At 39.5% G+C, this 13,811-nt stretch overlaps 1 protein-coding gene across 2 annotated transcripts in view; it reads right to left on the reverse strand.

The window, feature by feature from the left end:
- Window positions 1–13,811, reverse strand: part of TTC13 (tetratricopeptide repeat domain 13) — a 119,330-nt gene that overhangs the window by 50,473 nt on the left and 55,046 nt on the right. For both annotated transcript variants that reach the window (XM_026649687.1, XM_026649688.2), the window contains 6 exons: window positions 13,089–13,173; window positions 10,879–10,988; window positions 7,430–7,565; window positions 6,292–6,371; window positions 5,750–5,828; window positions 798–877 (listed from right to left, as the gene is read on the reverse strand). In XM_026649687.1, the coding sequence (XP_026505472.1) occupies window positions 798–877; window positions 5,750–5,828; window positions 6,292–6,371; window positions 7,430–7,565; window positions 10,879–10,988; window positions 13,089–13,173 (570 nt within the window). The remainder of the gene's footprint in view (window positions 1–797; window positions 878–5,749; window positions 5,829–6,291; window positions 6,372–7,429; window positions 7,566–10,878; window positions 10,989–13,088; window positions 13,174–13,811) is intronic.

The raw sequence follows: 13,811 nt of genomic DNA on the forward strand, positions 1-13,811 counted from the left end.
GGTGCTTGCAGAGTGGGGGAAGCTACCGCTGCTGCTGCACAACGTGCTTCTCCCAGCCTACAGCAACTTCAGCCTCCTTGCCTGCTTCATTGTCTCCAGTGCCAGTGGGCTGTGCCTGTGTGGGGTAAGGCGGGGGCACCTCCCAACTATAGTACTGTACTGTACGGCAAAAAGAAATTTCCCTGGAATCTAACCTCCCCCCCATTTACATTCATTCTTATGGGGAAATTGGATTTGCTTTAAGTGAAACGATGTTAAGTCACATTTTTCAGGAACATAACTACAACGTTAAGTGAGGAGTTGCTGTACTACTCCTAGACTGCTGGGCAGGCCCATGACTTATTATTTAAACTTAATATTGAAAGTCACTAATTTTACTATGCGCAGGTGCTATAGGGTAATTAGTTGGTGGTAATTTTTTACAAAAATCTGTATTAAGTTACAGTTTAAACAATTTAACACAGACTGAATTCTAGTATCCTGCTGGGGACCAATGGTGAAATTCACCGCAGTACAGAGGGTCTATGCAAGGCTATATGTACCACATTAACCTGTAGCATAGGCATTAAGTGGATTTTCATTGGTACATATAGCCTTGTGCATGCCCTCTGCACTACAGGGAATTTTATCATGACAGGCTGTAGTACAATAAACTGGCTCACAGGAAGCATGATCATCTTAACATTTATGGTTTACTAAGGACTATCACAGGTCATATTTGTTTTACATACACATATACATTTTGTTTAAGTCTGCATATAATAGTTTTGAATTTTTTTCTTTGACAAAACGTTTACCTTTGGAGATTCATCCAGCTTCTGGCTATTTTGCTAAAGGCCTCAGAACCAGGTGCTGTCATGGCTTCAAAATCAACCAACTGAAACAAAACATATCATCAACAAATAATTACAAAGGAGTAAGAAAATATGGCATTTTGAAAAATGCTAACTTATTGTTAGCACATCCATGAGAAGGCACAATGCCTTTCCTAATCTATTAAGAAAAACTAAACCCGTGGAATTAGATAAGTACCTGGGTTGTCACCAACGTTTTCATCCTTTTGCAGTGGAATCTAGCATATCTTATGTCTTAATCAGAATTAATGGACACTAGTGATTAAATGCCATAAAATTATAAAATCAAGGGTGGTTTTAAAACAATAGATTATATTCCCCATTAATAAATACAGATTGGAAGGCTGGATGTTTGTTCTGTAGTATTAGTTGATGGCCTACTGAAAAAATTCAGTAATGCCAGAAATCTGGGATAATATTGGGCTTTTCTAGCATTTTACATTAATCTAATTCTTCCCATTACACATTTCTGAACTCCAGTTTAGCATTAGTAACAACTATGATTTAAGGGTGGGTTTTTTTTGTAATTTTGACATGTATACTACTAAACACAGCCAAGATACCTGGGCAGCTTCACATCAATAAAGGCCAGTTAAAGTGCAATACCCTATTTCAGTGGTGGGCAACCTGTGGGTCGCACGCAGCCCATCAGGGTAATCCGCTGGCAGGCCGCAAGACCATTTGTTTACATTGACCATCCGCAGGCACGGCCGCCCACAGCTCCCAGTGACCGCGGTTCTCCGTTCCCGGCCAATGGGAGCTGAAGGAAGTGGCAGCCAGCATGTCCCTGTGGCCCATGCTGCTTCCTGCAGCTCCCATTGGCCAGCAACGGCGAACCGCAGCCACTGGAAGCTGCGAGTGGCTGTGCCTGTGGACGGTCAATGTAAACAAACTGTCTCGCGGCCCACCAGCGGATTACCCGGATAGGTTGCGTGCGGCCCACGGGCCGCAGGTTGTCCACCACTGCCCTATTTCTTCTCATAAAGGTCAATCAAAAAACTAGTCAGAAAAATACATTTTGCACTCTGCCCTGAAGCTTACCAAATTCATGCTCTGGTGGATTGCTGAAGAGAACAGATTAGTAATTGGCCCTCCACTGAGAAAGACTTGCTGCTGGACATGGAAAGTTCAAAGTGCATTTCACTTTGAAGTGACTAGAAGTGGCAGTGAAGTTCCATTAGAATTCTTTGAGGGTGTCAAGCATGTGGACAAGGGTGATCCAGCTGATACAGTGTACTTGGATTATTAGAAAGCCTTTGACAAGGTCCCTCACCAAAGGCTCTTTAGCAAACTAAGCAGTCAGGGATAAGAGGGCGGGTCCTCTCATGGATAAGTAAAAGATAGGAAACAAAGAATAAATGGTCCGTTTTCACAGTGGAGATAGGTAAATAGCAAGGTCCCCCAAGAATCTGTACTGGGAACCTATCTGTTCAATATATTCATAAATGATCTGGAAAAGGGGATGAGCAGTGAGGTGGTAAAATCTAAAGACAATACAAAGTGACTTGAGATAGTTAAGTCCAAAGCTGACTGCGAAAGTTACAAAGGGATCTCAGTAAACTGGGTGACAAAATGGCAGATGAAATTCAGCATTGATAAGTGTAAAGAAATGTACACTTGAAAACCTAATCCCAACTATACATACAAAATGATGGGGTCTAATTTAGCTGTTACCACTCCAGAAAGAGATCTTGGAGTCATTGTGGATAATTTTCTGACAACATCTGCTCAATGTGAGGCAGCAATCAAAAAAGCTAACAATGTTATGAACCATTAGGAAACTGACAGATAACAGAAAATATCATAATGCCAATATATAAACCCACGGTACGCCCACACCTTGAATACTGTGTGCAATTCTGTTCACCCATCTCAAAAAGGATATATTAGAATTGGAAAAAGTACAGAGAAGGGGTATGGAACAGCTTCCATATGAGGAGAGATTAAAAAGACTGGGACCTTTCGGCTTGGGAAAGAGACGACTAAGAGGGGATATGACAGGTGTATAAAAACATGAGTGGTGTGGAGAAAGTGTTATTTACCCATTCACATAAACACAAGAATTAGGGGTCACCCAGTGAAATTAATAGGCAGTAGGTTTAAAACAACATAAGGATGTACTTCTTCACACAACGCAAAATCAACCTGTGGAACTCGTTGCCATGGCACATTATGAAGGCCACAAGTATAATTGGGGGTTCAAAAGATGGTCAGGGATACAACCCCTTGCTTCAGATGTCCCGAAACTGCAAAAAGCTGGGACTGGATGAAAAGATATGGATTGCTCAAAATTGCCCTGTTCTGTTCACTCCCTCTGAAGCATCTGGCACTGGCCACAGTAAGAAGACAGGATACTGGGCTAGAATGACCACTGGTCTGACACAGCATGGCCATTCTTATTTGTTCTCTGCTTATTGTCAATTTTCAATATTGAATGAGCTCAGTTTTTTCTTGCTATCAGCCCTCTAAACTCATCAATAGTGAGCAGAGAAGCTAGGTTCTGTACTTCCTTTTTCATGCCTCATCACCAGTAAAAGGTATTGCAAGCCAAACTTGGTTATCAGTTACACCTGTATAATATAATTTTCTTCAATGGTTTCAAAGGAGGAATAGAATCCAGCTCATTCTCCCTTAGCTGAATTGGTTCTGCAGTGTTAACAGTAAAAAGAGAGGTTACTCACCTTGTGCAGTAACTGCAGTTTGTCCAAGTTGTGTCCCCCTATGGGTGCTCAACTTCCATTGCACATGCACCTCTCGAGTCCTTGAGAGATTTGTACACTAGCAGTGCCCCTTCAGCCTGCACACACGCCCTAAAAGCCTCCTCGTGCTGGACACCGAGGCAATGTAGGGATGCGCGGGCAAACCACCCTCAGTTCCTTCTCCACACAAATGTGTCCACATAGAACAATCCAAAGCAGAGGTGAAGGAAGGGCAGGTAGTGGAGCACTTATAGAGAGATATATCTCAAAAAAATTGCAGTTACGGCACAAGGTGAGTAACCTCTTCCTCTCCTTCAAGTAGTGTCTCTGAGTGCTCCACTTCAGGTGACTTCTGAGCAGTTTTTCCAAAGGGAGGAGCGAGCTTTGGAACTGAGTCCAGAACTGAAGCTAGTACTGCAGCAGTCAGAGCTACATTGGATCTGATGGCTTGGATTAAAGAGTAGAGCTTCAAAAATGTACGTACAAAAACATGCAGCAGCCCTACACATCTCAGACACTAGTATGTTCTTAAGCAAAGCAGTGGATGTTGCTTGTGACCTGGTAGAATGTGCTATCATCCTTCGAAGAGGATGAAAGCCTGCGGTCACATTACAAGTGATACATCCAGATATCCATCCCGATAGTGTTTGAGCAGAAATTGTGGATCCCTTGGATCTATTCGTGAAGATGAACAGCCTGGGTAAGCTTCAAAATTGCTTTGTCCTATCCAAGTAGGAGGCCACAGCCTTTCTAACACCCAGGGTATTTAAAAGAGGCCCCTGCAGAGAGTTATGTGGCTTTGGGAAAAACACTGGTAAAATGAACAGATTGGCAAAGAAGGAACCTCCAAGAGAACCTTAGGTAAGAATTTAGGATGTGTATGTAAAGAAACCTTATCCTTGAAGAATACTGTAAAAGGGAGGATCTGCCATCAAGACACCAACCTCCCCAACTCTACAGGCCAACATGATGGCTACTCAAAAGGCCATCTTCATAGATAAATGGAACAGAGAACAGGCTGCCATAGGTTCAAATGGATGTTTCATAAGGTACAACAGAATCTCAGGGTTGTGAACTGACCAGTCAACCACACACCTCATTTGAAACCAGAAGTATGCAATCAGGCAGCAGCAGAGAACCCCCCAAAGCAAGTACAGTACTGTGTTAAATGTAAACTACTAAAAAAAAGGGAAAGTTAAAAAAAAAGATTTGACAAGGTAAGGAAACTTTCTGTGCTTGTTTCATTTAAATTAAGATGGTTAAAAGCAGCATTTTTCTTCTGCATAGTAAAGTTTCAAAGCTGTATTAAGTAAATGTTCAGTTGTAAACTTTTGAAACAACCACCATAAGGTTTTGTTCAGAGTTACGAACAACCTCCATTTCTGACGTGTTCGTAACTGAGGTTCTACTGTAATTGAGAACCAGATTGAGGTCCCAGTCTCGAGAGGTGCATATGCACCTGAAGTGTGGCCCCCTAGAGATACTTCTCAAAGAAGCAGCTTATTTTTGTCAGTGAAGTCAGCAGCTATGACTAACTACACAAAAGGAACATATCTGATGAGTGAGGTGGTATCATTTTTACATAGTCACTTTTCAAACCAGAACTTCACTTTAAATTCCAGAACCAACCGCAAAGGTAATTCAGCAGATCATACATAACTCCTGTGGCAGAAGATGAGGTGAGATGCTCTTTCATATAAATGTGTTTCAGAACTCTAAATTGCAACCACATTGAACTTCATCTGAAAGCAAAGAGGAAACACTACTATTGCATGCCCATAAGAGCCCACTGCACTCCAGAGATAAGATTTGCATTCTGCTCAAGCTGAATCTTCAGAGACTTCTTCAAGGGGAACCACAAGTAGGAGGTCACCACTGGGATCTGGCCTCAAGGTTTAAAAGGCATGGATTACTATGAAAGGTCCACATCGGAGGGGAACAGCTGCAGCCTCAGGGCTAACCATAGATGCTGAAATATACTATATATCACAGTTGTCATCTGAGAATCCACAAAAACACAAAAAGCAATGAATCCTAAAAAACACTATAAAATTGTAAGCCACCATGGTAAAGCATGGACAAACACTTGATACACACACTCTGAGTCCTTGCTTATTCCTTCAGCTGCTTCTCCATACTTAGAAGTATCACTTCTGTTATCTAGGTTGAGCCCGTGTATTTTTATGTAGAACTTGCCTTTCCTTTTGGTATTTTTCCTGCTACTTCTTTCCCACTTGCCATCAGTGCTCCCATGATCACCGAATAAGCTATCACACTAAAAAATAAAGAGCAACAAGTCTCTTTCCGTAATATTTTTCAGTTGGAATTATTTTACATTATACAAATTCAACTTCTTACTCCTCAGTTAAAAATTAAAAAAGCACTTCAAGATATTTTTTTTATTAGAGATAAAAACAGACATCTGACACCTTTGTAAAAATCAGGGATTCAGGTACTGAGGAACTGTAGTTCTGTAGCCTTATTGATGAATTGTTTAATGATTGATTAATTAGTTAATATTGATTAGCCTCAGACCATAGTGGTCAATAAAGGTTCAGTCTCCTGAGGGCTACAGCATCAGGAATGTTATCAGTATCATCAGAATAAGAGACCCTAGAAACAACTGCAATTTAATCACAAGTCCCTTTATTAACAAATCCACTAAGCAGATAAACAATCCCACATACACTAAAATAGAATAGCAGATGGAGAGATAATGCACAAAATCAGTCACTAACCTGGATCCTCTTGAGAGTGGCATTAAGTTATAGAAGTAATAAACTAAAGACAGGATTAGATTGCACACAGCATCTGCCTCCTAGGTAAAAAAAAATGCAAGCAGGGGCTCAAAAAATACTTTAGTGTACAGATATGAGATGAAGAAACATATAAGACTGTTAGTGCATTTTGTAATACCCTCCATTAAGTAATGATACAATATATTCAACCCTAAGGTGTGGGGGGTTTTTTAAATAAAAGAAAAATATATCATACGTTTCAATAAAATTGAACCATCCCTATTGTGAACGTTGGAAGATCAAGTAACTCAAAAAGGTCAAATTAAGGAATTAGCTTGAACAACAAACTAGCATTGTATTTCACCCAGCACTAAGGCATTATGCTATGTTAAAGATCCTGATAAATCTAAAGCACAGCCAGCTTCTCAGGTAGAATGCAATCAACCTGAAAACAATTCTATTGTTTTGTCATGTATTTATGTCAATTCTCATTTTACAACTGGCTGTCAGGAACCAGTCTATAAACAACATTAAATAGTGCTCATCATGGTAATAATATGCAGTGGTTGCAAGCCAGGATAAAAAAAAATAATGGCATTTTTATTATGGAACATTTCATGCTGTGTGTTTGGAATTAAACTATTACTTTAGCAAAGCAGAGCAACTTAATAGATTACCCTTAAACAATGGAAACCTTTCACTTAATTTCGTCTTACTAGTAGCATTTCTGTATGAGGTGAATTTTATTACTTGTTTAGGAACTGTGCCAAAAAATCTGAATATTAGAGCAATGCACAGTAAACTGGATTGTATTTTGACAAAAATAAAAAATGACAGTATAGATATTAAAAATTAATTATATAAAGGATTCATGGATTACAAGGCCAGAAGAGACCACTGCTATCATCCAATCTGACTTTCAGCATAATACAGGCCACAGAACTTCCCTAATTAATTCCTGTTTGAACCAGAGAATATCTTTTAGAAAAAACAGCCAATCTTGATTTTAAAATTGCCAGTGATGGAAAATCCACAACCACCCTTGGTAAGTATTCCAATGGTTAATTACCCACATTACATCCGGACAAAATTTGAAGTTGAAGCTAGCATGAATTAATTGTTTCCATAAAAACCTTACCCCAAGTTCTGCAGATAGAATTAGTACTTTTCCTTTGGCTGTTAGATCCTTATATAGGGCATCTATTTCTGCATGATACAGTTGTGTTCTTTCTTCCGTTGTCTGAGTTTCCACTGAAAATAATATGTTCCCAACTCTAATACAAAAGATTATTTGAATAAATTTCAAGACACTAATCAAATACTTGAAAGAAGTGCAAAAATGCAGGATAGTTCAGGCTAATATTTCTTCCCTCCCCCACAACCTTCTCCCATATCACCCCTACTTAAAGCAAGAAAATAAATCTGCTGCCCACTCAAATGAGAAGCACTGAGGTTGAAATAGAAACATCAGAGAATATATTTTAATATTCTTACTGACAAAGTGGTAGGTGTTATCTGCAATTTTTTATTGCAAATAACTGCTAATATTTTGATGGAAGGAGGTCTAGAGGCTTTGGGGTTTTTTTTTTAGACAGAGCATTAAAGTTTTATTTTTACATTTATACCCTTCCCGCACCAATGTTGGCACACAGGGTGGAAACCAGTCTCTCCCATTAACCACCATAATTTGCTGCTCCTTCAATTTGCTCTGTGGTATTGAGATAGATTAGCCTGCCCTTCCTCCTAAGGGCTCTTCTTAAGGTTTCTCTTGGGTGGCCTCATTTCCTCATACCAGTTGGTTTCCACTTAACAGCTTTCTGAGGGAGTCTGTGTGCTGGCACCACGAGTAGATGCCTCAAACACGTCCAACGCTTTCTTTCTGCTTCTGGTAGAAATGAGTTGCCGGTTGGTGATTTCTCAGGTCTCTTCATGGGTGACTAAGTCTGTCCAACCAATGCCCAGACTCTTTCATAAGCATTTATTTTCAAATGTGTCTAGTTTTCGGTTTGACATTTTAGTAGATCTCCAGCTCTCTCAGCTGTATGTTAGCAATGAGATTAGGTTTGAATTGAAAATTCTTAGTTTTGTTTTGGTGCCGTACATCTTTGATTTCCATATGCTGTTGAGTTTAGTAAATGCAATAGATGCCTTTCCTATCCCTGATATCACTTCCTTCTTAAGGTCTCTGTTGGCTAACATGGTGCAGCACAGGTATATGAACTGTTCTACTCTCAATATTTTTGCCTTCTAATGGGACGTTACTGCTTAATGTCTGAGTTTCAAGGATATTTGTTTTACCGTAACTAAATTTGAGCCCTACTTGACCTACTATTTTTGCCAAGTTGTCTATCTTTGTAACTTTTCAGAGGTGTTACTCAGAAAAAATCTTTTATCCACACAATATGAAAACAAGAACTTTAAAATGATCTGGAAAAAGGGCTAAACAGTGAGGTGGCAAAATCTGCAGATGATACAAAACTACTCAAGATAGTTAAGTCCCAGGCAGACTGCGAAGAGCTACAAAAGATCTCTCAAAACTGGGTGACTGGGCAAGAAAATGGCAGATGAAATTCAATGTTGATAAATGCAAAGTAATGCACATTGGAAAACATAATCCCAACTATACATATAAAATGATGGATTCTAAATTCGCTGTTACCACTCAAGAAAGAGATCTTGGAGTAATTGTGAATAGTTCTCTGAAAACATCCACTCAATGTGCACCAGCAGTCAAAAAAAATAACAGAATGTTGGAAATCATTAAGAAAGGGATAGATAATAAGATAGAACATATCATATTGCCTCTATAAATCTATGGTACACCCACATCTGTGCAGATGTGGTCGTAACATCTCAAAAAAGATATATTGGACTTGGAAAAGGTTCAGAAAAGGGCAACAAAAACTATTAGGGGTATGGAATGGCTGCCGTACGAGGCAAGATTAGTGAAACTAGGATTTTTCAGCTTGGAAAAGAGACGACTAAGGGGGAGGATATGATAGAGGTCTATAAAATCATGACTGGTGTGGAGAAGGTAAATAACACAAGAACTAGGGGCAACCAAATGAAATTAATAGGCAGCAGGTTTAAAAACAAACAAAAAAGTATTTTTCCACACAGTGCACAGTCAACCTGTGGAACTTCTTGCCAGAGGATGTTGTGAAGGCCAAGACTATAACAGGGTTCAAAAAAGAACAAGATAAATTCATGGAGGATAGGTCCATTAATGGCTATTAGCCAGGATGGGCAGGGATAGTGTTCCTAGCCTCTGTTTGCCAGAAGCTGGGAATGGGCAACAGGGGATGGATCACTTGATGAATACCTATCCTGTTCATTCCCTCTGGGGCACCTGGCATTGGCCACTGTCAGAAGACAGGATACTGGGCTAGATAGACCTTTGGTCTGACCCAGTATGGCCATTCTTATGTTCTCTCGTGGTACTTTTCTATTTCAGTCTGTTTTATTTGTTCAGAATCCACAGCATGTTTGTTTTGTTAACTTTGAAACTCCAGAAATGGAATTGTTTCCTAATTAGTGCTAATTACTACAAAATTGTACTGTTTGGTCTGCATGTGGAACTATTCAGATTCTTATCAAAATTTTACACTTGTGATTTAATTTTCATAGATGTGACAGTTTCACACAGATAAATATTTTCCCAATATAATGAAACTATCTTGTGCATCATCCCATTACGAATGTGCAGAAGTTCTAGAGATTAAAATTCAAAAGGGAAAAATCCACTGGGGTGCAGTAAAATGTCTACCTTCCACACTAAAGATGTCCGCAGTAGGTTGTAGAACACTTTAAATGATGGTGTAGAATTTAGATTCCCTAAGTAATCTGAATGGAAAGAATGTCTAAGAAAATTATCAATTCCATACTGTTGTAGTGGGACCAGAGAGAACATGGGCTTAAAAATCACTCTTTAGGAGTGCTAGCTTCTTGCCTCTCAAAGGGGGTATTTACTATCTCAACCAGTAATGGACCCAATGCCTCCTCATTACACTTTACCAACGAGGAATTACATGAGTCTAACTTGTAGAGTATTGCCTGAAGCATCACAAAACACTCAAAAATCTCAGTAAAGTGAGAAGGCCAAAAACCCCTGTTCTGTCCATCCCCACTTTTAGAATGGATCCACTATGATGGTGGTTTCCAATCCATTCTGATTCAGAGCATTCAGATCTGTTTTTATGGTCTATGAAGTAGACTGAAAAGTTCTCAGAGCAGAAAACATTTAACTCTATATGAGCGGAGACAGCTTTGATTCACCAAGCTGTCAGCCATACAGTTCTGCTGATCAGAATTTTGTGGATACTATTATGAAGGATAAAACTTTTCAACGTGCATTCAACAGCATGAGTTGAATAATAGGGTCACTGTCGGCTGAGACACTGCACACTTGAGAACCACTTCCAGACTCAGAGAAACAGTCATCTACACAAATGGCCCAATCACACAAGTACAAAATGCCATTAGAACAAGAAATTAATTGCTATTGATAATTCATAATACTTCAACATTTCTTCATTGTCATTTCCTTAAAGATTAGATTAAAAATATGAATTTTTAAAGCAAACGTACTTGTCTCCCGTTATTGTAATTGTGAATCCATCATATTCTTTCCCTTGATCTTTGAGGCTAGGGACTTTTGTGTTTACAGTAAACCCATCTCTTGTTTTACTGTTAAACTGCTTTCAGAAAAAAAGGAAATATATTAGAATAAATATAGAAGGACAAGCTTTCTAGCCACTGTTCTGTAACACACAGATTTCTAGAGGACAGTTTTAACAAGAGATACCTAGTGCAGCTATGGTCTCCTAAATAAAAAATTTAAATAAAAAAGACTAAGCTAGAACTATACAGACAAATGTTTTTCCCAGGCCCCAATATTATATTCACCATTTGGCATATTAATGTGAAAACAGTAATACGAGTTGTAGAGTCTGTATTTTAGGTTTATACTTTGTAAGTATGAATTACTCTAAATTGCATTCCAGAACATAGCTCACAATTTTTAACTGTTAGCCAATCTCATTCAACATCCTTTGCATATTTTTCTCCTCACCAGAAGGAAAAACACAAAACAAAACACATTTTCAAATTTTGCAAAGCCAAAATATAGTGATTTAAATTTAAAATAGAAGCCAAAGGCCATAACTAATATGTCAATTATAAACCACAATAACTTTATTCAAATAAAACTAAAAGACAAGTTCTATTCAAAGTTACCCACCTATTTGAACAACCAGACCACTTAAATACTAACTGGCTCTCTCAATTTATCCATGCAGCATTAAAGACAATTGCTCCGTTTCCATTGTTGAGTGAATGGTTTTTGCAACCATGTATTTTAAAATATAATAGTATGATCCATGGAATTATGTTTTGGCCAATAGGATTTCATTTTTTAAAAAAATTAAAAGCTTTTATTGAGAAACAGCATTCCAATGTGACATGTACAATTGAGAATGGTATACATGCAATCCAAACCAGATCAAAATCAGTTTTTTGAAGACCGGGAATATTTGCTGCCAGTTCTTAGGAAGAGATATTTATTTCTAGCTAAATCACTCATAGTCCCTTAAATAGCTATACATTTTTGTCATCTCTCTGTACTAATCTGTGTTTTCAAATCAGCTGATAACATTTCCCTTTGTCAAGCACCTCTGCAAAAAGTGGCATCCATTTTGCTTTACAGGGCCTTACATTATGATTTCCAATATCATAATGTGTTATACAGGACAATCAAATATCTTTCAATTCTTCCCTCCCAGACTTTTGTTTAGTTTTACTGATATCCACTCCAAAAAAAAAAAAAAAAAAGGTGAGCACCAGGTTGGAGATTGAGAGCTGACAGGGCTGTAAAGGTGTGGTCTTAAACTGCCCTAACCCTCAGACAATCCTTAATATATCCTTTAAGAAAGTAACTTGGAGGTGACATGTATGGCACTTATCAGAGCACCACACGGAAAGTCTAGGTAGCAGTGTTTAAGCTTCTGTGAAGACATCTATACCTGATCAGTTTGAATTACCCTGCTTTGATTGGTGTGAATGTTCCTTTCCAAACTATTCAAGTCTGAATATTTTATTTATATTCTGTTCATTTAAAAAAAAAATCTTTAAAATCAAGCCCTTCTTGCCATATTCCCAAAGATTTAAATACTCATCTGACTCATCCAACATTAGATTTATTCAAAAAAATCTTAGAACTAAACCCTAATAATTGGGACGGGGGAGTTGGGTTTGGTGATTCTGGTACTTTCCCACTAGATCAGAGTAGAAGTCACCAATTCATTCCACATTGGCCATCAGCCAACAGGCAACTACTTTTGCTCATTACTGCTCTGGGCCACATTCAAATCAGTGGCCCTGAACTGAAAAAATGTTCCATATTCCATGAACTCCAACTCCATAAACTCTTTTCTTCCGTTTGTTCAATTATGTTTTACACAGTTATGCTGAGCCAGTCATTCAGGTTCTAAATAAAAATCCTTATCGCTAGGAAGGCTGGCTTCAAGGAACCAGTACACAGAATTTTTTTCTCCCTTTAACAGGCATATTTTCCTTTTACTAATTAAAAATAATTATTGGATTAAGTCTTCTCAGGTACACATCACATGCATCTAAGGGAAGGATCAAGCCTTAGATGAGCAGATTTGCAGTTATTTTGATTAGTACATTAATTCTTTAGAATATAGCCATAGTTCCTACAGTTGTTCATTTTAAATTAGACATACAACTGTCCATTTAAATTGTTATCCACATGAGCTGAAGGTTGTTGCAAAACTTACCTTCATTATGGGAAGAAGGTCTTCTACTTTATGTACATTTTCCAGTGCTTCTCTAACTTCTAGCAGACCTTTAGGATTATTAGCACTAAAATAAAACATTCAACAATTTTAACATACAGCAACACAATGATCAAACAAATTAGCATTTTTCAGAACATCCATCTAGTTCAGGGGTCGGCAACCTGCGGCACGCATGCCAAAGACGGCACGCGAGCCGATTTTTGATGGCACGCTGCTGCCTGCCGGGGTCCTGGCCACACTCAGCCTCCCTGCCCACCGATTTCTCCTGCGGGGGCAGGAGGCAGAAGCTTGGTCATGCCGGCAGCCAAGCTCCCTCCTCCCCCGCTTCTTCACCCAGCGTGGTGCTTTCCTGCCCCTCCCACTTCCTCTCCCTGCCACCGATCAGCTGATCGCCCTTGCGAGGGGGAGGGGGAGCGGAGCCGAGCTGCAGCATGCTCGCTGTTCCGGGGAGGAAGCAGAGAAGAGGTGGGGACGGGGCCCTGGGGAAAGGGGTGGGGACGGGGCATATCCCCTCCAGCCCCCTGCCATTAACCCCCCCCAGGAGCCGAGCACTCCAGCCCTCTGCCCTGACCCCTGCACCCCCTCACACACACCCAGCCCTCTGCCCTGACCCCTAAACCTCCCCCCCACACATACACCCAGCCCTCTGCCCTGACCCCTAAACCTCCCCCCCACACATACACCCAGCCCTCTGCCCTGACC

This window comes from Terrapene carolina, unplaced genomic scaffold (genome assembly GCF_002925995.2).
Source record: "Terrapene carolina triunguis isolate 2854851 unplaced genomic scaffold, T_m_triunguis-2.0 Scaffold85, whole genome shotgun sequence".
Taxonomy (NCBI): domain Eukaryota; kingdom Metazoa; phylum Chordata; order Testudines; family Emydidae; genus Terrapene; species Terrapene triunguis.